Source organism: Martes martes, assembly GCF_963455335.1.
Source record: "Martes martes genome assembly, chromosome: 2".
NCBI classification, from domain to species: Eukaryota; Metazoa; Chordata; class Mammalia; order Carnivora; family Mustelidae; genus Martes; species Martes martes.
Window position 1 is genome coordinate 139,177,410 of NC_137889.1, and position 24,157 is coordinate 139,201,566.

General features: G+C 49.8%; 1 protein-coding gene across 6 annotated transcripts in view; it reads left to right on the forward strand.

Annotated features, from left to right (window-relative positions):
- Nucleotides 1-24,157, forward strand: part of TMEM175 (transmembrane protein 175) — a 25,800-nt gene continuing 1,643 nt past the window's right edge. Inside the window, exons 1-13 of one of the 6 annotated variants that reach the window (XM_080795140.1) lie at nucleotides 1-203; nucleotides 9,823-9,905; nucleotides 12,010-12,056; nucleotides 13,263-13,355; nucleotides 13,499-13,659; nucleotides 13,921-13,959; nucleotides 15,870-15,964; nucleotides 17,666-17,717; nucleotides 18,053-18,088; nucleotides 18,724-18,807; nucleotides 19,223-19,387; nucleotides 22,768-22,846; nucleotides 22,948-23,083. In XM_080795140.1, coding sequence (XP_080651266.1) covers nucleotides 13,507-13,659; nucleotides 13,921-13,959; nucleotides 15,870-15,964; nucleotides 17,666-17,717; nucleotides 18,053-18,088; nucleotides 18,724-18,807; nucleotides 19,223-19,387; nucleotides 22,768-22,846; nucleotides 22,948-23,083 — 839 coding nt within the window. In that variant the 5' untranslated portion in view covers nucleotides 1-203; nucleotides 9,823-9,905; nucleotides 12,010-12,056; nucleotides 13,263-13,355; nucleotides 13,499-13,506. The remainder of the gene's footprint in view (nucleotides 204-9,822; nucleotides 9,906-12,009; nucleotides 12,057-13,262; nucleotides 13,356-13,498; nucleotides 13,660-13,920; nucleotides 13,960-15,869; nucleotides 15,965-17,665; nucleotides 17,718-18,052; nucleotides 18,089-18,723; nucleotides 18,808-19,222; nucleotides 19,388-22,767; nucleotides 22,847-22,947; nucleotides 23,084-24,157) is intronic. The other 5 variants (XM_080795144.1, XM_080795142.1, XM_080795141.1 and 2 more) reach the window with 5 other exon arrangements.

Here is a 24,157-nt window from a genome sequence, read left to right on the forward strand (position 1 = left end):
TGTCGCCCCGCGGGTCCGAGCGCAGACGTCTGGGCAAGCGGTGGGGCTCTGGGCCCAGCGTCTAGCCGCTCCCCGCGTGGCCGTGTCTGCGGAGGCCACTTGTCAGGGTGCTCGGGCCTGCGGGAGCGGCGCGGGGAGCCGCTCTGGAGGAGCGTGCCGTGCGGCCGCCCAGCCGGGGACATCCCCGCGACTTGTTGAGTAAGGTCGGTAGCGCCGGGCGCGCCGCGGGAAGGGCTTGTGCTCTTGGCGACTTGGTTCCTACCAAATGCCTGAAAAGCTTAAGTTAAGTTAAAGGAACCCCAGGTTTCCACCTTGTGTAGAAAAGTCAGACTGGCAGCATCGGCCCCAGAATGGCGGGCGTCCCAGCTGCCCGGCAGGTGCGCCTCAGCGAGACGCGGGTCCCCTTCTGCGCAGCGACGGGGTCAGCCTGGTTCGCGCCGGCATCCCCCGGATTCGTCCTCAGACTGAAACCGGGTCTGAAAGCCCCAACCAGAGCCTTAGTTCGCCTGGAATTTCACGTTATTAAAGAGCTTTTGGACAAATGTGTTATTGTCCTTAGGGTAACAGTAGCCTCGTTCGCACCGTGCTAGTTTAGGACGGCCTTTCACGGGTACCTCGGAGTTAAGAAGGCATGATGCCCCTGCCCCCACCCCGCTGCCTTTTTCGGGGGCAAGAAAGCGTGCTTAGCAGTGTCCTGACTTGGCCGGCGCCAGCAAGCGCGGCCGCTGGATGCTCCCCGGGTCGGGCGTCTCCAAGCATTGCCCTTGTCTGGGGTCGGTGAGGATAGGGGCTCAGGAAAGAGGCCAAGCTACAGACCGGGCTTGGTGTCCTCAGCATGTGCACGGCAGCTGACTGTCTCAAGCTGAAGAGAAAAGACAAAAACAGACAGAAGGCTGTTAGAACATTTTAACTGGTGTTAGACAAGCGTGTTGAGAGGGAGCGGCCAGGGACACAGGGAGAACACCAAGGGAGCATCGTGGCCGTAGCCAGGGACAGATGCTCCCCGCTCCCAGAGGCAAGAAGCTCTGTAAGAGTGAAGTAGAGGAAGTAAGAAAAGATGTACCTTGGGTTTAGCAACGAGATTGTCTTGTGATTGTTGAAGACTAGTCTCATTGGAGTGGTTAGGGGAGAAGAAGCATAAAGAAATGAAGAGTTGGAGGTGACTCAAGAGGTTTGGCTGTGGAGAAGGAAGTGTGGGAGCTAGAAGGGTGGTGTGGGGTTGAGGTGCTTCAAGATAGGAGGTTTTTGAGCAGCTTGAAGCTGATGGGAGGGAGTCCGTGCAGAGAGAAAGTTTGTGGTTGCACCAGAAAGAGGAACAGTGACTAAAAGTCCCCGGAAGATAGGAGGGGAATGACATCCAGAGCATAGTGAGAGTAACATTCACTTTGGGCGCAAGGCAAGCACTTTTCATACCAAAGGCAGGGAGGGAAGATAGGTTGCAGTTGCAGGTAACCTTGTGTGTTTATTGGAATGAAAGGGAAGGAATTCTCTAATACCTTCTATTTTCACTATGAATGAGTGAAACAAAACATCTACTGAAAACAAGAAGGGGGGTAAGAAAGCTAAGGTTTAAGCAGTGTGGAAAAGATACAAAATAGCTGATGTAGAAAACTTAATGCATAACTCACTAGAAAGCATGGTAGAGTTTGTGGGTTCCTTTGAATTTGGAGGCCATGAGTTATCCTCCTATGACTAAGATCCGGTAGAAAGAGTTTTAAATAGTGTAATTACTTTGGAGACCAGAGTTTACTCAGACGTTTTTATTTCATAAATATTTATATCCTGGCACCGCAGAAACCATGTTAACTCAATCTCCACACCACACTTTTCTTCCAAACTCTTAGACCTCTGTTAGACATCTCATTTGTATACATGTTTAAAACTGAATTTATGGTCTTCATCCGAAAGCCTCTTCCTCTGTAGATTCCACAGCAAAGAATACTGCCAGAAATTAAGAGGGTCATTTCCTAAGGATGAAACAGTACATTCATCAAAAAGTTGTAACAATTCTAGTTTTGCATCTAATAATAAAGCTTTAAAATACATGAAGCAAAACCAGATTTTTTAAAAAATCAAAACCCAATTATAAATGGGTGTTGTAGATTGTAGTTGGAGATTTCAATACCCGTCTCACGATATATGGTAGAACAAGCACTGAGAAATTCACCAAGGATCTAGTTGAATGATACCATCAACAGCTTGACCTAATGGACATTTATGGAACACTTTACCCAATACCAGCAAAACACACGTTTTCAAGTATGTAAAGAATATTTACCAAGATGGATCATATTCTGGGCTATGAAACAAATATGTTCTCTGACCACAATGCAATTAAGTTAAAAATCAGTGATAGGTATCTGGAAAATTTAAATATTTGGAAACTGAATGACTCACTTGTAAATTACCAATGGGCCAAAGGAGAAATCAGAAGGAAAATTAAATTTTGAAGTGAATGAAAATAAACATGCAACATTTTAAAATTTGTGGAATGTAGCCAAGACAATACCAGAAGATAGTTTCAAACCAATAATTTCAGCCATTCGGGGCTCCTGGGTGGCTCAGTGGGTTAAAGCCTCTGCCTTCAGCTCAGGTCATGATCCCAGGGTCCTGGGATCGAGCCCCGCATCAGGCTTTCTGCTCAGCGGGGAGCCTGCTTCCTCCTCTCTCTCTCTCTGCCTGCCTCTCTGCCTACTTGTGATCTCTGTCAAATAAATAAATAAAATCTTTAAAAAAAAATAATTTCAGCCATTCATCTTAAGAAACAAGAAAAACAGGAGCAGATGAAACCCAAAGTGAGTACAAAAAGGGAAATAATAAGTGTCAGAGTGGAAACCAATGAAATAGAAAACAAAAACAAAATCTGTGACAACAAAAGCTGATTCTTTGAGAAGACCAGTAAAATACAGAAATCCCTGGCCATATTGAACCAGAAAACAAAAAAAAAAAAGACAAATTAACAATATCATGAATAAGAGTGAGGATGTCAGTGCTAAAAGGATAATCAGAGAACATGAACATTTTATGCTAACAAATTCAGCAGTTTAGACTAAAGGAACAGATTCCTTGGAAGACACTACCATGGCTCTGTCACTCAAGGAAAAAACAATAGATAACTTGAATAGCTTCATATCTATTAAAGCATTGAATTTATAGTTAAAAACTAGAAATATTTTAATTCTGCATAAACTGAAAATCGAAGGAAGGAGGTATTAACCAACCCAGCCCATTCTATAAGGACAACGCAATTCTGACACTGAAATTTGACAAAGACATTACAAGAAGAGAAAAAGATTAATATCTCTTGTGGACATAAATACAAAAAAAAATTTAAAAACATGTTTTAGCAAGTTAAATCCAACACTGCAGAAAGGATAGTACAACATGACAAAGTGAGGTTTATCCCAGGAATCCAAAGTTGGCTTTGCATTTGAAGATTGATCATTGTAACTTACACTATTAACAGAGTGAAAAAGAAAACCAAATGGATCATCTTATTAGACAGAAAAAACATGATGAGACCCAACATCCATTCCTAATTAAAAAAAGAAAAATAACTGCCAGCAAACTGGGAATAAAATGAAACTTCGCCATCATATTAAGAGCATTTATGGCGCTCCTGGGGGCTCAGTTATCCAACTTTTGATTTCAGTTCAGGTCATGATCTCAGGGTCATGAGGTCAGGCCATATCTGGCTCTGCACTGAGCATGGAGCCTGCTTGAGATTCTCTCCCTCTCCCTGTGCCCCTCCCCGCCATGTGCATGTGCATTCTCTCTCTCTCTCTCCCTCTAAAAGTAAATAAAATAATTTGGGGCGCCTGGGGGCTCAGCTGGTTGGGCAACTGCCTTCGGCTCAGGTCGTGATCCTGGAGTCTCGGAATTGAGTTCCACATTGGGCTCCCTGCTCAGTGGAGAGTCTCCTTCTCCCTCTGACCTCTCCCCTCTCACACACACTCTCTCATTCTCTCTTTCTCTCTCTCAGGTAAAAAATAAAATTTTTAAAAAATAAAATAATAAGGGCATTTATGAAAAGCCTATAGCGGACATACAGAATAATAAAAAACTGGATCAGTAACAAGCCAGAGTTGTCAGGTCTTACCTCTTCTGCTCATCATTGTAGAAGAAATTCTAGCCAGTGTAATGAGGCAAGAAAAAAAAAGCTTCCAGATTGAAAATAACAAGTAAAATTGTTTATGAAGATGACATCATTCTTTATATTACTTTCCCAGTCTTGGTACCGTTGATATTTGGGGCCAGATAATTCCTTGTTGAACTAAAGGGGTGGCATTGTCATCTAGTGTGTTGTTGGACGTTAAGCAGCACCTGTACCTCTATCCCCAGGATACTATTAACACATGTCAGTTGACACTCACTGCTCTATGTAAAAAACAAAACAAAAAATCACACACACACAAATGGGATCTGCAGAAAGAGCTACTAGTACTAGTAAGTGAATTTAGCAAGATTGAAGAGTACAAGATCCATATGCAAAAAATAAGTCCCATTATTTCTCGATCATCAGCGAGATAGTAGAAGCTGAAATGAAGGGGAGATGCCATTTACAACAGCATCAAAAATATTAAATGCTTGGGATAAATCTGAAAAAAGATATGCAAGATTTATACACTGAAAACTAAAAAATGTGTCTGGGAGAAATTAAAGACATTAATAAATGGAGAGAATACACCGTATTCATAAGTTGGGAGATTCGGTCAGACTGATTCTTCTCAAATTGATCTATAGATCCAGTGCAGTTCCTGGCAAAATCCAAGCAGACTTTTTGTAGAAATGGACACACTGATTCTAAAATTAATTTGGAACTGCAGAGGAGGTAGAATCCTCCAAATGAGTTTGAACAAGGGCAGGTTATATGACTTACATTGCCTAATTAACCACAGTGCTAATTATAAAACCACAGTAATCAAAGTAGTATGGTACTGATTAAAGGTACATAAGTAAATCTGCAGCAGAATAGTCAGAAATTGGCTCACGAGTACATACAAGGTCAGTTGATTTTTGACAAAGGAATAAAAGTAATTGAAGAAAAGATAGGTAGTCTTTCCAAAAAAATTATGCTGGAAAAATTGGATATCCTTATGTTTAAAAATGTTGATTCATACCTTGTATTATATACCAAAAAATTATAAATCTAAATGTGAAACCTGAAACCATAAAACTTAGAAAAAAAAAGTGACATATTTTGGTATGACACTAAAGCACAACCAATAAAAGAAACAACCTGGATTTAATCAAAATTAAAAACTTCAGAGTACATTGTAGAAGATACTCAACAAGTGAATGGATAAACTGGTACATCTATAAAATGGATTATTACTTAGCAGTAAAAAGAAATGAGCTGCCAAGCCATGAAAAGACATGGATAACCTTGAATGCATATTACTTAGTGAAAGAAGTTAGTCTGAAAAGGCCACATACTGTATGATTCCAATCACATGACATTCTGGAAAAGGACAAACTCTGGGGATGGTAAAAAGATGAATGGTTGCCAGGGGTTTCTGGGGGAAGGTGGGGTAAATAGGGGGAACACAGGATTTTTAGGGGAGTTAAATTTCTGGATGATAGTGTAATGGTGGATACAAGTCATGTATTTGTCAGAACCTATAGAACTCTAATGTAAACTATGGACTTAATGATGTTATCGGTATGGCTCATCAGTTGTACCACTAATGTGAGATGTTAACGGGAAATTGGAGGGGGGTGCTGAAAAGATATATGGAAACTCTACTGTTGCTCAGTTTCCCTCCTAAAACTGCTTTAAAAAATAGCCCTTGAGGGGTGCCTGGGTGCCTCAGTCAGTAGAGTCTAAGACTCTTGATCTCCAGGTTGTGAGTTCAAGCCCCACATTGGGTATGGGGGCCTACTAAAAATACATAAATTGGGACACCTGGGTGGCTCAGTCGGTTAAACGGCTGCCTTCAGCTCAGGTCATGATCCCAGGGTCCTGGGACCGAGTCCTGCATCAGGCTCCCTGCTCAGTGGAGAGCCTGCTTCTCCCCCCCCCCCTCTCTCTGCCACTCTGCCTACTTGTGCTCTCTATCTCTTGGTCAAATAAATAAATATATTTTTAAAAATACATAAATTTATTTTAAAATAGCCTATAATTTTTTTAAAGACTTAATTTATTTGACAGAGATCACAAGTAGGCAGAGAGGCAGGCAGAGAGAGAGGGGGAAACAGGCTCCCCGCTCAGCCTGATGCAGGGCCCAATCCCAGGACCCTGAGATCATAACCTGAGCCGAAGGCAGAGGCTTAACCCTCTGAGCCACCCTGGTGCCCCAAAATAGCCTATAAATTTAAAATACATATATATAAAAATACATGCAAATATGTATGTGTATATATTCTGTGAGGAGAATGAAAAGACAGCCTAGAGTAGAGAAGATATATACATATCACTTAATGGACTTGTGTCCAAAATATATGTTTAGTTATGTACGTGTGTGTATGTGTATATACACGGAACACACATACATAGAGGATATATAAACAAAAATACATCATCTCTGCATAATCTTCCCAACAATTTACAAACTCCTGAACAGTCAGGCACACAGACTCTGTAATTTAGTCCTTGCTCACTTGAGGTGCATCTCCTAGTTTGACCCTCGTGCTCCAGCCTCACCAAACTTACACTTTGCTGCACGCCAGCCTGTCCCTGTTACATGCACACACACAGCCACTTCCTTTTTGTCTCTCAGTAATTCTCACAGCATTGTTTGAGGGTTAAAAGAGATGTTACAAATGAAGTACTTGGAACAAGGCTTAGCACATAGTAATTGCTTGACAAATGTCACTTACTCTTGTTGTCATCTTGTCATAAATATTTCCAGACTCAGCTCTGGGATAGCCCAAACTTAGAGCTTCCCCGGACTCAGTTCTCCGACAGCACCCTAATGTGTGTCGTGTCCCTGGTATTACTGGGTGATTATCCCATCACATTTGCCTCTGATTATGCCTCTGATGCCTAGCACAGTGTATAATGCCCTACCAGGGTCATAAGCTTTCAGTTACCCCCCCTGTTACATGAAATTTTAGCTTCTTATTCCCATCAGGATTTTAAAATTCTTTAGTCTCTTTAAACAACAACAACAAAAAACCATCCCTCGGCTCCATGCTTCTCTACTTTGTCTTGTATTCTTCATTTCATTACTCAGACTTATATATATTTTTTATTACCATGGGTCTTAAAAACTTACATATGATGACAGCAACATGTAACTAACTTGTTTTGAACCTATATGCTGGATACGTTTTTGTTTTTTTAACCCTGGTAAAATACACATAAGAAAATTCACCACCTTAGCCATTTTTTAGTGTGCAGTTCAGTGACGTGAAGTACAGTCACGGAGTTGTGCAGCTGTCACCACTACCCAGTCACAGAGCTCCTCATTGCAAGACGGAAATTGTTCCTATTAAACTCTCTTCCTCCAGCCCCTGGCAATCACTGTTCTGCTTTGTCTCTATGAATCTGATTATTCTAGAGACCTTGCATAAGTGGGATCATACAGTATTTATCCTTTTGTGACTGACTTATTTTGCTTAGCTAGTATAATGTCCTCAAGGCTCCATATTGTAACACATGTGAGAATTTCTGTCATTTTTAGGGCTGAACAATCCTATGTTATGTGTATGTATGTGTATACCACATTTTGCTTAGGTGTTCATCCATAGACACTTGGGTTGCTTCTACCTTTTGGTATTGCAAATAATATTGCTGTGAACACTGGTATACAAATATATCTCAAAGTCTCTGCTTTTAATTCTTTTGAATATATACTTAGAAGTGGAATTCCTGGAGTCTATGGTAATTCTGTGTTATTTTTTGGAGGAACCATACTGTTTTCCATAGCAGCTGCACCATTTTACATTCTTACTCAAAGGGTGTAAGGGTTCCAATTTCTCCACATCCTCCCCAACACTTAATATTTTTTATTGTTTTTTTTTTAAGATTTTATTTATTTATTTATTTGACAGACAGAGATCACAAGTAGGCAGAGAGGCAGGCAGGGAGAGAGGGGGAAGCAGGCTCCCTGCTGAGCAGAAAGCCTGATGCGGGGCTCGATCCCAGGAACCTGAGATCAAGACCTGGGCCGAAGGCTGAGGCTTAACCCATTGAGCCACCCAGGCGCCCCCACATTCATTCTTTTACATGTGAATATCCAGTTGTCTCATCACTATTTGTGGAAAAGACTGTTTTTTCCCCATTGAGTGGTTTGGCAGTCTTACCAAAAACTAGTTGACCATGAATATAGTGGTGTGTTTCTGAATTCTCAGTTCTCCTCTGTTGATCCATGTGGCCTGTGCTGGCACTGCACTTTTTTTTTTTTTTTTTAAAGATTTTATTTATTTATTTGTCAGAGAGAGAGAGCGAGAGCAAGAGAGCGAGCACAGGAAGACAGAGGCAGAGGTAGAAGCAGGCTCCCTGCCGAGGTAGAAGGAGGCTCCCTGCTGAGCAATGAGCCCGATGTGGGACTCGATCCCACGATGCTGGGATCATGACCTGAGCCAAAGGCAGCCGCTTAACCAACTGAGCCACCCAGGTGTCCCTGGCACTGCACTTTTGATCACCATAGCTTTATAGTAAGTTTTGAAATGAAGAAGTGGAAGTTGTCCAGCTTTACTCTTCCTTTCAAGATTGTTTTGTGTATTCTGTAAATAGTCAAAGGTTCCTTAAATTCCATATGAATTTTAGGGTCAGCTTATTCTGCATAGAAGACAGTTGGAATTTTGGTAGAGATTGCATTCAATCTGTCCGTCAGTTTGGGAAGTATTGCCATTGTAATGATATTAAGTCCTCCAGTCCATGGATGTCTTTCCATTTACGTCAGTCTTTTTCAATCTCTTTCAATAATGTTTTGCACTTCCTTTGTTAATTTGTTAATATTTTTAATATTCTTATAAATGTGATTGTTTTCAGAAGTTTTTCTCAGATTAGTGTTTGCTAGTGCATACAAATGCAGTTGATTTTTCTATATTGATCTTGTTTCCTGCAGCCTTAGTGAACTCATTTATTAGATGTAATAGTTTTCTTGTGTGGATTCCTTAGGATTGTCTTTGTGTAAAATCACACCCCCTGCAAATAGAGATAGTTTCACTTCCTTTCCAGTATATATGCCTTATATTTTATTTTCTTGCCTGAGTGCTTTGGGTATAACCTTAACAGTATGGTGTTGAATGGTGTTGCTGATCTGGGGCGGGGGTGGGGAGGTGGTCTGTCTTTCACGACTGAGTGTGATGTTAGCTGTGAGATTTTTGTGAATACCATCTATCAGATTGACAGAGCTGACTTCCATTCCTAATTTGTTGAATGTTTTTATCATGAAGAAGTATTGGATTTTGTTAGATGCTTTTTCTCCATCTGTTGAGATGATTGTGTAGTTTTGGTTTTTTGTTCCTTTGGTGTGGTATATTAGAGTCACTAATTTTTTATTTTAAACCAACCTTGTATTCTTGGAATAAATCCCACTTGGTCATGGTATACAGTCCTTTTTATACATTGCTGGATTCCATTTGTTAACATTTTATTGAGGATTTTTATGTCTATATGTAACATGTTCTGATTATTTAAAAATAATATTTGAGAAAGTTTAAACAAAAAAAATCTTAAAAAAATAATAGATAGTTTCCCAAAATTAGTGCATAAAAAACACATGTAACTTTTTGTCTTATTTTTTGGCATGATTTTTTTCACCCTCCTTGCTTATCCCCCTTCCCCTAGTCTTTCCCTTTTGAGAAATAAAGTGTTAGAGTTCAGTGCTGGCCGTCATGGCGTAAGCCACCTTTCTCTCTTGCTGATGACAGGTAAAAGCTCGTGATAAAATACTGAAAACAATGCAAAGCCGATAGATTGGGAAGGATAGTCAAAACTTGGAGCAGTAACCCACGTAAGTGTGTGTTTTCCATTTTTTAAAATCTCTTTTTCCCACGGCTTTGACCATAGGCCAGGTATCCACTGTGGGGCTGTGCTCTGAGAGTTGCACAGACAGCAAAAACCCTTAAGAGAAACCCCCCTCTTTCTGTCTAGAAGAACTGAGGAAAGAGGCCCCTGTAAGCAGAAGCATGTGAGGGAAAGGCAAAAGAACTAGAATACTCAGAACAATTTTGAAAAAGAACAAAGTTGGAGGACTTGCTCTGTCAGATATCAAGACTTACTATGAAGCTGTAGTCAAGACTGATACCGGCAAAGAGATAGGTACATAATAACCTACTGGGCAGAATAGATGCTCCCAAGATAGACCTGCACAGATACGGCAAGTTTTGACCCAAGTGTAAAGGCAGTTGAGTGGAGAAAGGATAGTCTTTCAGCAGGTGGTATTGGAATAATCAAACGTCCATCTGCAAAAAAGGAAAGCTCAAATACACCTTGCATGTTATATAAAAATTACATAATAATAATAAGTAATTTATAAAAATTACCAAATAGATAAAAATCTATCATCCACTGAAAGTAAAACCTAAAACTTTAAAACTTCTAGAAGAAAACAGGAAATCTTTGTCATCTTGAGTTAAGCAAAGCCTTGTTAGATATGATACCGAAAGAATGGTCCATGAAAGAAAAGTTGAGGGACTCCAGGGTGGCTCAGTCGGTGAAGCATCTGCCTTTGGCTCAGGTCACGATCTTGGGGTCCTGGGATGGAGTCCTGCATCAGGCTCCCTGCTCAGTGGGGAGTCTGCTTCTCCCTTTCCCTCTGCTTGCTGCTCCCCCTGCTTGTGTGCGCGCTCTCTCTCTCTCTGACAAATAAATAAAATCTTAAAAAAAAAAAAAAGAGAAAAGTTGAGTTGAACTGCATCAAAATTTAACCCTTCTGTGCTCCTACACTGTTAAGAGAATGAAAGACAAGCCACAGACTGCAAGCAAATATGTGCAAATTACATACTTAACAAAGGACTTCTAACCAGAATATATAAAGAAATCTCAAAACTCAATAATGACACAAAGAACTCCCCCCAAAATAAACCAAAAGATTCTAACAGACACTTTGCTACAAAAGGTACACAGACAAAAGGCACATGAAAATACCCAATTAGTCAGTAGGGAAATGCTACACAAGTTACACTCCACATCTATTAGCATAGCTACAATTAAAAGGTAACTAAAAATCCTACCAAACCAAGTGCTGGGGAGGATGAGGAGGAGCTGTAGTTTCCAGATGCTGCCAGCAGGAACACAACGGCACAGCTCCTGGGGTGAGTGGTTTGGCAGTTTCTCACAAAGTGAAACATGCATTTGCCCAGAAGACGCATTCTGAGGTATTTACCCAAGAATAAAAACATGTTTCCACAAATACTTGTGAGCAGATATGTATAGTGGCTTTCTTTAAAACCACCAAGAACTAGAAACAACCCACGTTTTCCAGGTAGTGAGTGGATGAACAAAGGGGTCCATCCATACAGTAGAATTAAGTACATGGCAGTAAAGAATTTATTATTGCTACTCCCAAAACACAGGTGACTCTTGGGCGTGTCATGCTGACTGAAAGAAGCCAGACTCAGAAGGGTCCATGGGTTATGAACCCATTTATGGGACAGTCTGGAAAGGGCAAACTGGTGGTAACAGAAAACATGAATGGTGGCCAGGATTTGGGTTGGTGGAAGGCTTGACCACAGACGGTGTGCTCAGGGACTTCTGAACCACGTTGTGACTGTGGTCATGGTTACACACCTGTGTGCACGTGTCAGACATTTATAGACCTGTACACCAGGAGGAGTGATCATTATGTAAGCTTTAAAAAGTGAACAAAGTGAGGGGCGGCCTGGGTGGCTCGGTGGGTTAAGCCTCTGCCTTCAGCTCAGGTCATGATCTTGGGGTCCTGGGATCGAGTCCCACATTGGGCTCTCTGCTCAGCAGGGAGTTGGCTTCCCCCTCTCTCTGCCTGCCTCTCTGCCTACTTATGATCTCTGTCAAATAAATAAAATCTTTAAAAAAAAAGTGAACAAAGTGAGAAGTTCTGGATACATCTGAAGGCTAAAGTCCCCTTCCCACCGCAGCTCCCACCTCACCCTGCCGAGGTCATCATGTGGCCATCATGAAGTTGGTGAGTGCCGGCCTTGCTTGGTCCCATATCCTTACTGTGCACGTTTGTATAATCACGGGAGGACAGATGGTCACTGTGTTTTAAACATTTATGTAAGTGGTATAATTGTATGTGTATTTTCTTTGCAACATGATTTATTTCTCTTAACATTGTGTTTCTGAGTTTTATACATGCCCACATCTGTTTCTTTTATCTTCACTTCCTGTCTCAGTAGCGGGGCCACCCTCACAAGACCCCACGGGCCCGGCCTTCGGCGACAGGCTGCTAGGTCTCCCAGTTCTCAAGGCTGAAGTCTGAGCACGCAGTGGCAGCCCGCAGACCTTCTCGTGATGGCCTCACTCAGAGGCCTCTCCTCTCTCCTCTCTGCCCTCTCCTCACCCCCGCCTGTGGTCCCTCTCCTCATGCCATCCCACTGGGGTTAGGCCTTCCGTGGAGGTGTTTGGGGGACACAAACATTCAGTTGTTAGCACTTTCTAACAATTCATTTAGTGTTTAATAATAGAGCGTTTTTGACATGTGTTAAAATAAACTACACCAGTGCACATCCCATGGGTCTCTATTTCCGTGTCCGCACGCCTGAGGCTACACCTAGAAATGGAGGCCCCCCCTTGTAGGGTGTGCACGCCATGCTTCATTAATGATTATTGTCTCCGTACGCATGTGGCACCCTTTACATCCTGCCCAAGCCTGTGTCCCCATGACCTCATCACTCATGACGGACTTTTGCAGACCTTAGTGGTACCTCATTGTTTTCACTTGACGGACTTTTGCAGACCTTAGTGGTACCTCATTGTTTTCACTTGCATTTCCCTAGTTGCTGACGAAGCTGAGTATCTTACATGTTTGTTTTTCCTGCCCACAAATTGCCCATAAGCTTCCTTTATCTGTTTCTGGGGGTGGGGCTCATTTTCGTTGTGTCTTGTCCTTGCGGCTGTTTTAGTCCGAGCCTCTGTGACTTGGACCTATAGAACATCCCACATTTAGTCCACGGCCATACTGCCCTGAACGCGCCCAGTCTCAGCTGATTTTGGAAGCCAAGCAGGGTCAAGCCCGGTTGGTACTTGGATGCAAGAACATCCCACGGTTAGGATGAAAGTGTCTAACAGCGCAGGGTCTGGTGTTGGGGTCAGGGATTTCAGGCTGGTGACACAGTGTGGAGTGCCTACCTTGTGTCTATGTGCTTTCTCTCATTTCTCCCATTTCTAGAAAAGAGGCAGGCACTGAGCGTGACTCCCAGGTGACAGTGCTCTTCCTGAGGCTGGAAGTACAGGGGCCTCCTGAGAGAGGACCAGTGGCACAGTAGGTCCTCCCAGCCACCACTAAGGCCTGGTCGGGAAGGGCGTCCTGCTCTCAGGCACCAACCCGCCCTGTGTCGCAGCTGAAGCCAGCAGGGGTGGGCATCATTAGCACTCAGGCCTCCTCAGATCTGTGCTTCTTCCCAGGCCCCACCATGTCTGGGCCCCAGACCCCAGAACCGGCCCTCGGGATACAGGGAGACGCCCCCACAGGCGCAAGGGACGAGGATGCTACTGACGGGATCCAGCACTCACACCGCATGCTCAGCTTCAGTGATGCTCTCCTGTCCATCATCGCCACTGTGATGGTCCGTGGGCCTCCCAGACCCCCCTCTCACAATGGGACCCCGGCCACCCCCTCTCCAGAGGCCTTCTGGTAGACCTTGGCCCAGTATAGACCCTGCCCTGTCTCAGCAGTGTCCTGGGGTCCCCTGGCCACCCAAGCAGCTGGATGGGTGGGGGGAGCAGTCCAGCACTGGCCCGAGTCCCTGACACCCTGACATCCAAGGAATGGTCTGTGCACAGCCCAAGAAATGTCCCTCGTTCTTTTTGTGTCTTTGCTCTCATAGATCCTGCCTGTGACCCACACGGAGATCTCCCCAGAACAGGTACTTGGGGGACCACAGTCTTCAGTATCCCGGGTGAGGGTGCCAGAGACTCACTCCATCCACGAGCCAAATTTTAGGCCCCCCCGGGCTGTGCCTAGCTGGGAGCACTGGGGCAAGGTCATCTTCTGCTCCCTCGGCCACCCTCGTTGGCCACAGTCCTGGCCTGCAGACAGGGGCAGTGCCCTCAAAGTGAGCCTTCAGGGTGGGCTGAGGACAGACAGTGCAGAAGCCCATCTGGCTGTGGGTCTGCAAGCTGGTTCCCGGTGCCCGCGGAGTGTCCGTCATGGTGGACGTTGAGGGGCTGAGGGCAGCTTGCAGCCACAGGGCAGGGGCCTCCTCGGTGCACAGGGACATGTGGGTTTTGTCATGGAAGTGAGTGGGAAACTGTTTTCTAAAGCAGAGTTTCCATTTGTATTGACAGAATATTTCTGTTTTCTAAGTTAAGTCGTGACACTAGGCACCTCAAAAGCTGGACATGACTTCGGAAGACTCTTGAAAGTCCCCGGGCATGCCTGTGTGAGCGTGCCTCGCCCAGCCCCTCTGAACAGGGGTTTAGTTTGGGCCCAGAGGAGTGCGGGTGCGAGGGGCTGGGTCTGCCAGGCCCACCGGCACAGCTGCCGTCCGGGCTTCAGCCCCAGCAAGCATGCTCAGCGTGGACACACTGGGAATCACGGGAGCTACTCAGACTTTGCCTTCTGCATCTCTGCCAAAAGGGCTGTACCTCTGGTGGGGTTTTGAAGAGAATTCGGTAACAATGCCTGTGTAGCCCAGGAGTGGCCACGGGAGTGTGGCAGGCCTGGTGCCACTCTGCTCCTTAGCCGCCCTCCTCAGAGGAGGCCTGGTACCCACTGGGGCCCTGGTGCTTGCCTGGCTGTGTCTGCGCCAGAATCTTCTCTGGGGAGGGCTTGGGCCTGAGCCAGGTCAGAGTGGGGTATGGGTGAGGGGCAGCTGGGGGGCTCAGTTGGTTGGACGTCTGACTCTTGATTTCGGCTCAGGTCCTGATCTCCCGGATGGTCAGCTCGAGCCCCACGTCGGGCTCTGCACCCAGTGGGGAGCTGGCTACAGATTCTCCCTCTTCTTCTGCCCTTCCCCATTTCACACGTGCTCTACCTCTAAAATAAATAAAATGTTTTAACAAAGAAAAAGGATGGGTGTGGATGTGTGACCGGAGATGCCAGGAGGTGACACGGGAAGGTGTTTGCAGTGAGCCCCACTTGTCTGCAGCTGGGACCACTCGTTTGGAGAGCAGTACTTGTTGTGAAATCTCTGTGTGCGTTGGCGGGTGCATGGAGAAGCTCTGAGCCAGAAAGCTGTGCAGCGATCTAGGGATGCCTTCAGAGAGGATAGTGCTGGAAGGTGTCAGTCAGCAGGCGCTCCTCCCAACTCGAAGGGAAAGACTAGTCAAGGCCCAGAAAATCTAGCAATTCAGAAATTCTGAGTCCTCAGTGCAGTACTGGCATGTTTGGTGAGACCCACCAGTTGCGGGTAAAGAACCAGTGAAAATGGTAAAGCAATCAGTTTTCCACTTGGAGTTTTTGCTGATAAAGTCCAAGCTTTGTCCATCCAAGTGCCTTCCCTCCTAGGGGAGGCACCGCCACAACCTCACCAGGCTTCAGAGCTCCGTCAGATTCAGGTGCCTGGCAGCTCAATGGGCTCCGTGCTCTGGACGAGGGGGTCTGTGCCTCAGGAGCCAGCGTTTCAGCGGGAAGCTGCACACGAGATCCTTTAACAAGCACCTATGGGACTAGGGGCGTCGGTGGTTTGGGGCAAGGGGCCGGGAGCTGGGGAGGCTGCCCTGAAGAGGAGCCTCAGGGAGGGGCTGGGTTCCAGGCTGAGCCAAGAACCCCGGATGGGGCTGCCGGCGGCCATGGAGCAAAGCAGTTTCTGACCGTGATGCTCTTCTGTTCCAGTTTGACAAAAGTATACAGAAACTTCTGGCAACCAGGATTGCTGTTTATCTGATGACGTTTCTCATCGTGACTGTGGCCTGGGCGGCACACACAAGGTACAGAACGAGGCTGGGGGCTTTTTCCAGGCTGAGGTCCACGTGTTGGGGCTCACTCGGTGTGTGTGCCCCGTGGCTGCAGGCCTCTGCCTTCCCGCCGTCCCGTGACACAGGGTCACCCGCTCCCACGCGCACGGATGCAAGGCCTCGAGACGGGGCAGGGTGAGGGCAGGTCATGCCACATGGGACTCTGACGAGGAGTAGGAGGCTGCATTGTGAGCAGAGCGGCTTCTAGGGACTTAGGCCCACTCCCAAGCCAGAGCTTTCTCTCCGGGAGGAGAGGTTCCTGGGGATCCGCCAGAGCTACAGGGGAGCCCGGAGCCCCAGGCAGGGCGGCGGGCAGGCAGGCTCTCAGAAGAGCATTGGGGCAGGACGTGCACTGATGCCCTCGGTTAGCTCTCTGCCACCACAGAGGCGACACTTACAGGTGGGGGTGCCGGGCGCACAGGGAGACCGGGTGCCCCTCGGACATGGGCGCTCGCATTGACGGTGTCTTGGCCGCGTACATTACAAATTTGTTTTCAGCAAGAGGACTGTTTCTGGCAGGGACAGTGGCCCTCCCCATGTCCGTGGAGAGTGAGGAGGACCACAGCCTCTGCCTGGTGGTGCTGGTGGCCCTGCCAGCACCTGATGTAGCTGAGCTCCTGTCACTCCAATGGCATGGACAGGGCCATGCAGCCCCTCACGTGTGTGCTGAGTCATCCACGGCCACACTTGGGGCTGCAGTACCCAGAGCAGCACAGATCCATCTGGGGCCCTCACGGCTGTGCTCCGTGGGTCGCCAGTGGGGCTGCCGTCCCAAGGGGTTGTAGCCCTGAGTACTGGCCCCCTCGAGCTCCTTTTGGCCCCTGGCTGGATCTGGGTGGAGATGGGGGTACTGAGGCCCACTGAGCCCTGTCCAGGAGAAGGTCCTGTCCTCAGAGGGGTCAGAGTCCTGAGGGGTCTCCATGGAGGGGCTGGGGGAGTTCCTCAGTCTCTCGTAGTCCCTGGCCCTGTGTTTAGTTTTCTGTCTCACCTTCCTGCCTCCATATCCAGCCACCTCTCTGTTCGATAGGGTGTTTCAGCGTGCTTAGTGTATGGCAACCCCAGAAGGACTTCCTTTTTTAAGAATGGTCTTCGGACACAAGACCTGAAGAACAAGTTTCCTGGGGGTTTGACTTCTCAGGTTTCCAAGTCTCCCAGGGTTGCCAGGGGATGTCCCAGAGCCCTTGAGGCACCTCCCGAGGGCACCCCCTCCCTCCACAGCTCCCTCTGTGGCTTCTACACACCCACCCCGGCTCTCTTGGAAAGGACGCACCCCAAGTTACAAGAGTCCATGCGAATGGGAGCAGTGCAGTTTCTAGGGACTTAGGGTTTCCTGTTTGTGTTTTCAGTGTCTTCCAAAGTTTGTACAGTAGGTAGTATTCTAAATTTGATTAAAGATGACATATGTGGGGCGCCTGGGGGGCTTAGTCAGTTAAGCACCCAGCTCTTGAGTTGGGCTCAGGTCACAGTCTCAGGGTCCTGAGATCGTGCCCGGCGTCCCGCTCCGCCCTGGGCAAGGAGCCTGCTTGAGATTCTTTGTCTCCCTCTCTCTCTACCCCTCCCCCCAAAATGACATCTTTTACTGATACTTTAATCAGCAAATGCTGGGCCCTGTGTAGATGCTGTTAGAGCCCCTTTACTGACAGCATGCCTTCCTCATTTTCTTACACGGTTTAGACTGTTCCAGGTTGTTGGGAAAATAGACGACACGCTTGCTTTGCTCAACCTGGTGAGTCCTTTCGTTTCTTGAGGAACGATTATGTTTGTAGGCCTGTCCTCCAAGGAAGGCAAGCAGGGTCTTGACCTTTCTGGTGCCTCTGGGGTACGGAGCCTGGAACCCACCAGCACCCACTCCTGGGCTCCTCACACGTCCTCCCTGGGGACGCCCCTGAGAAGATGAGGCCCCTCCCCTCCTTGTTGGGTGGCGAGGGTGTGAGCTTCCTGGGGGTCTAGGAGGTAGACTATGACAGCCTGCAGGTGGGGCACTGCCAAAGGTTGCCCTGGGCAGCAGGGCCTGGAGCCACCTGCCTGCCTTCCCCTCCTGCCCTTCCTCTTCCTTTCTAGGCCTGCATGATGACCATCACCTTCCTACCGTTCACCGTGAGTACCTGCATTTCCTCCCTGGGGCCAGCCTGCCCTCCCTGGGCAAGAGGACTCAAGACCCAGGATGCTTCTGCCTCGGAAACACTCAGACCGGCGGGGTGGTCTAGGGCCCAGGCGCCGTGCTACAAAGACCAGAAAAGCCCCAAGGGAGCTGGCAGCAGTCTTGGCTGCTTTGGGGGTGGGCATACCTCGGGTTCCAAGGCTGGTCAAAGGAGGGGAAAGCCTCCCCAGAAGGGGCCTGCAACGGCAGAGACGCCAGCTTGGCCTCTTAAGGGCCCGACGAGGGGCATCCCGTCCGTGCTCAGCGACACTCCCGGCTCCTGCCTGGCCTGCATCCCTCTGCCGGGGGCCATCCTAGGCCCCTCCCTGGCAGCTCCTTCACACATGTCCCGACTCTCAGTTCTGATAGAACTGTGGTCTGGGTGTGCAGGGCTGTGTGTCACAGAGAATTCTTCATGAATTTGATGACGTTTCAACTTGAAAGGCTGGAAACGTTCTGTGGAATTGCTGTGGTCGCAAGGGACACCATCCGGGTCTGAGCCCAGTGTGTGCACCTGGCCGGGAGCAGGGGACTTGTGGGGTTGCGGGGACCTGCCGAACCTGGTTGTGTCTTGTCTTGTTTTTGGCTGCAGTTTTCCTTAATGGTGACCTTCCCTGAGGTGCCTCTGGGCATCTTCTTGTTCTGTATGTGTGTGATCACCATCGGGGCCGTGCAGGTAGGACCCCCCAGCCTGCCTCCCCCCCCACACGCTTGTCATCCTCGTACACACGTCTTCCACATGTGTGGATGTGGCGTGTCAGCCATAGCAAGGGTCGTGCTTGTGGGGTATGCTGTAGGGTGACCGCCCAGGCCCTCTGCCATTCTGCGGCAGAAGATCCAGAGATTGCTAGAGCCTCGGTTTCCTGTGCTGGCTGCAGAGGGTCAGAGCCCTGCGGTGCCTGGAAGGGCGAGACTCTCTGGGACCCCCATGTGGCCCTGGGAGCAGAGCAGAGGCTCCTGTCCCCTGTGCATCCCCTAGGTCATTGCGTGCTGAGCCTCACACCCATGCGGCTTCTGTCCGTGGATGTGGGTGGTTGGGGATTACTGGCCAGAGGCCTCTGCCTATGCCCTGCAGCCTCCCTCTCCCACAGGCGCTGATCGTTGTGTATGCGTTCCACTTCCCCCACCTCCTGAACCCCCAGATAGAGAGCTCCGCCCACAGGGCCCTCTACCGGCAGCATATCCTGGGCATCGTCCTTAGGGGCCCAGCGCTGTGCTTCGTGGCCGCCGGCTTCTCCTTGTTCTTCTACCCCTTGGTGAGTGAGGGGAGCAGGGGGTGGGGTGACTGTCTTACAGAGGAGATGCCCCCAGGAGGGTGGGCTGGGGGGGTACAGCTGTGCAGAGGTCTCGGGGATCACTGGCACATGGCCTCGCACCCAGGATGCCAGGGAGCACAGCTGGAGGGAAAACCTCCCCCCTGCCCACCGGGACTTGCCGTGCAGGCGAACAGGCACCACAGAGCCAGGCCTGCGTGAAGAGACACGCTGTCCAGTGGGGGCAGCCAGTGGGCCGTGACCACCCACGTTTTCCCCAAGTGGGCAAATCCTTAGGACGAGAAGAGAAAGAGAGACGGATGCCCAGAATCTGGGCTGTGCTTGTTCTCTGGGCGAGTAAGGGGTCCACGTGAAGCCACCATGCAGCCAGCACTAGAGGGCTTCTGGGTGGAGGGGTCCCATCAGCTTTGCTGTGACAGCAGGCAAGAGGCGCAGTCGGGAGCACTTGCGGAAAGGTCCTAAAGACCCACATGGAGGGTGTGGGCCACCCAGAGAGAGCGCAGGAAGGAGGGGAGGAAGCCCCCCCTGCCCGGGGAATGGCCAGCTCTCAGGAACACTCAGCTGAGGTCGGAGGTCAGGATGCCTCCTGCGGACAGCCCTGACTTGGTCTGTGCTGCCCCTGTGCAGGGATGCCAGAACTTGGAGCTGTGTCAGCCAGGTCGTAGAAGTCAAGGTCGGCTAGTGCCCTTTTAGCCCTTAGCTAATGGAATAGGAATGTTCTAGAACACTCTCGCCGTCTGGGAATGCAGAGAAGTACAAACCAGCAGCCGTCCCAGTGGGTTTCGGGGCCTGTAGGCATGGCTCCTGCCTGGATCCGAGCCCTCACCAAGTACAGGGAAGTGTTGGGCCCAGAGCATCAGGGTCTGGAGCAGCATCCCAGGTATGAACCTGGGAACAAATGGTCGATGATGTTTTAAATGTCTAGTAAAAATTCCAGGAGATTCCAAGTTTGAAACAGATAGGCTGGCAAGGCCGAGCATCATTTCCTCTAGGATGGAGCTGCGTGCTGGGGGCTGAGTGGCTGAGGTGTCAGAGGTCAGGCCGGGCGGCAGAGCTGGGTAAGGCGTAGGTTGGCATGCCAGGTGGAAGGCAGGCTCGGGCTGCTGCTTGGTTTCTTCTGTCCTGAGCATGTTGGAGGTGCGGGGGCACTGGCGGGAGGGATGCTGCAGGGGTGCTCGGGGTTATGCAGGGCATCCTTGACTGTGGCCTCTAGCACAGTAGCTCCCAGTGCACAGGGCAGGGCAAGAAGGGGCCGGGAGTAAGGGGCATACGGTCTGAGGCCACATACATGTCCTGGCTCCAGGTGGAACAGTCTCTCCAGGCTGTGCACTCAGGGTGGCCCACAGCAGGCATCGGTTAGACAAGGTCAGGGCTTGAGGAACGCCAAGGGTCACTGCTTGGAGGATGGGAGGGACAGCTGGGGTCTGCGGTGGGTGGCCTGGGTGAGCTGAACAGAGGGCCAGGGTAGGCTGGGTGCGTGGGCAGTTGTCCGGTGTGTCCTGGGGGATAGCAGGTGCCACGGCACTGGGGCTATGGGGAACTGGACAGTGACCACACCCTGACAGCAGTGGGGGAGGGGACACCTGAGCCACCAGACTGGGGGAGGGGAGGGCTGAGAGGGCCCAAGTGGTCAGTAGGTCCAGGGGCCTCAAGAAGATGGGGTTACTCAGGCCCTGACCCTCAGTGATGGAGCAGTCAGCGCTCTTGTCCAGCCCCACTCACCTGTCAATCAGCCTTCCTCCCTCCTTGCCTGCAATGCGGCTCTGACCCCTTGCACCCGCCCCCTCACCTCCTCACCTGGAGCCCACCACCACCTGGGAGACAGCATGTCCAAGCTTCCTGACCCCCGGGCGTGTCCCTTGGAGCCTCTGGCAACCCCATGGCCTCCATCCTCATAGGCATTCCCTCAGCCAGATGCCTTGCTGGGTCCACCTCTGAGATCCAGCCCCTTCTCACCAGCCTGGTCTAGGTCATCCTGTCCTCCCTATGGACTGCCTTCCTCTGATGGGGACGCCCATAGGGCCCAGGGCCTTGCCTGCTGGCATCTGTATAGTGCCTCTTGTGTCATGTTCCCCCACCCCCACCAGACTCCTGTTCCTCCCCTGATCCTGCAGTGGATGGCACCTCCCACCTGCCTCCCAGCTGCCCTCAGGGTGTCTGTTGAATTCCTCGTGGGATGTGGTCTCTTGGAGTGTGGAAACCGGGTTAGAGACAGAGGTAGGGTGCATCTGAAGTGTCCCACAGTCTCCCTGATGGCAGCATGTGCATCATCATCTCCCCATGTCAGGTGACCTTGAAGAACCAGGTGTACAGGACAGAGGGGGTGGGAGCCCCTCATTGAAGGCAGGCATGGGATGGGGCAGGGGTGGCAGGAGAAAGGCCTTCCCTGCAGGGGTGCCGGCTGGGTGGTATGGAGCCTGAAGGGCTCCCGCTGCCAGGGCCCAGGATCTGCTGGGCCACCTCTGGACCCGGCCCTGCACCCTTCCTGGAATAACATGGTGGACATACAACATAAACTTCATACTCCCGTGTCCACTGCCACCTGCCCAGTCCAGGGGCCCCAGCCCACAGCCACCACTCCACCTACTTCTGGACTGCTCCCATGGCCACAACAGAAACCCTGCACCCCTGAGCAGTCTCCACCCCTGACCATGCCCTGCTCCCCCAGAATCCCCATCACTTCCTGTCTCTAGAGCTTTGCCAATTCTGGGTAATTCATGTAAATGGAATCATAAAACATGAGGCTTTACATTTGGCTTTTCTCAGAATGTTTTCCAGTTTGTTCCCATGGTAGCAGGTGTCAGACACCCACCCTCTCATTGGAAAGTCACGGGAAGGACCCAGCTTGCTTACCCATTGATCCGTCCATGGACTCAGGTGCCTCCCTGTCTCCACCGTGGTGCACAGGGCTCCCTCAGCCCACGTCCTCGCCATGGCTTGTCGGTGTCTGCTCCTCCGAGAGCAGCCGTCCTGTGGGCTGTGACGGGGGGTCACCCGTGGTTCTGACCCGCGTTTCCCTGATCCCTGGTGACACTCAGCGTCCTGCTCTGTGCGGCTCGGCCACTGCACAGGTCCTCTGGAGAGCTGTCCACTCAGCTCCTCTGCCCACCTGGGGTTGGGGGTTCATGCCTTTGCTCTGGAGCTGGAGCTCTCCACCTGCCCAAGGTGCCAGACCCTCGTCAGCGGTGTGGTCTGCTGATACTTTCCCACGTTCTGGGAGCTGCCTTTTCTTTCTGGAAATACTCTGATGCACAAAAGGTTTCCAGCTTGATGAGATAGAATTCATCTGTGTTTTCTTCTGTTGCTTGTGCTGTCATTCCTTTGGGGCGGATGGTGTCTGCCGTGTGGTGTGTCTCACGCAGTCGTACCTGCTGATGGCGACGGTCATCTTCCTCCCCTACGTCAGCAAGGTCTCCAGCTGGTGCAAGGGCAGGCTTGTGGGTAGGTGCTGTGAGCGTGGGAAGGGCTCAGGCAGCTGTAACGGCCAGGTGTCCCTGCAGTCTCCTCCCCTGGCCAGCTCCTCCTTCCTGGCACACCCACAGGCCCCCAGGAGCCCCCAGCTCACAGCATGGAGTTCTTCACTTTTGACCTGCACGAACCTCTCAGCAAGGAGCGGGTGGAGGCCTTCAGTGACGGGGTCTATGCCATCGTCGCCACACTCCTCATTCTGGACATCTGGTAAGGACCCAGGCCTGAGGGAGGGGGTCCATGGCCTGCCTGTCATCATCCAACCCCACAGAGGCAGGAGCCGAGGTCTCCTGATGCTAGCCCTCCGCTTGAAGAGGAGTCCCACCCTGGACCAAGCTCTGGAGAGCTCAGGCTCTGCTGTGCTGGGGGCGGGGGGCACACAGGACTCCCCCTGTCACTTTTCCCTTCCCCAGGCCGGTTCGATGGGTATGGTTGGGCCTCCCCAACCTGTGCTTTCCTCCTCCTTTAGGCCTTGCCCCCAGACCAACCCTCCCCTCTTCCCCCTGTCCCCACCCAAGTCTCCCCCCAACTCCTCATCCCCCTGCCAGCTCCCCAAATCCCCGTCTCCCCTAGCCCCCTCCCCCAGGGCTCCCCTTTCCAGGGCTTCCCACCTCCCCTCTCCTGCGTCCTCCCTCCTGCTCCGTTTTGCCTTCACTGGGTGCTCTTTTGCCCCATCTAATCTACCGTTTCCCTCTGTCAAAGTTCTCATTTTAGTTAATGCATTTTTAAGTGTTCCATCTTTTTTTTTTTTCTTATTTTACATTATTTTTTAGAGCCTCTTGTTCCTTTGGTCCTATTTCAAAACATTCTTATTTTGTTGGACAGGTTACACCATCTTGATTTTACATTTTCTATCTGATGGCCTAAAGTATTAGTTCTCCTAATTCTCTTGATAGCTTGTTCCTACTGTAATTTGTGAATTTTTAAAATTGGGGTCCAAGTGCTCATTGGTGTCAACCTCTGAGCCTTGACCCAAGGTTGCAGGATGGTGTGGCTTTGCTTCCACCGCTGGGGCCCAGCCAGCCCCAGTTCCCTGGTGAGCAGCTGCAAGGAGCAGAGGAGGACAGTGCCCCCCCCCCGCCCCCAGAGCCACAGCCCCCCACCTTCAGACTCCTGCAGCTCCACCCCCCAGACACATGTGCAGCCCCCCATTGTGAGTGTAGAGGCATCTCCGGGTGCTTCCCCCCAGCCTGGGAATAGGACAGGCTCTTGGGGCCGCCCACAAGGGGGAGAATCTGAGATGTGCCTTAGAGTTGCTCCTTCCAGTGGCGCTCAGCCCAGTGA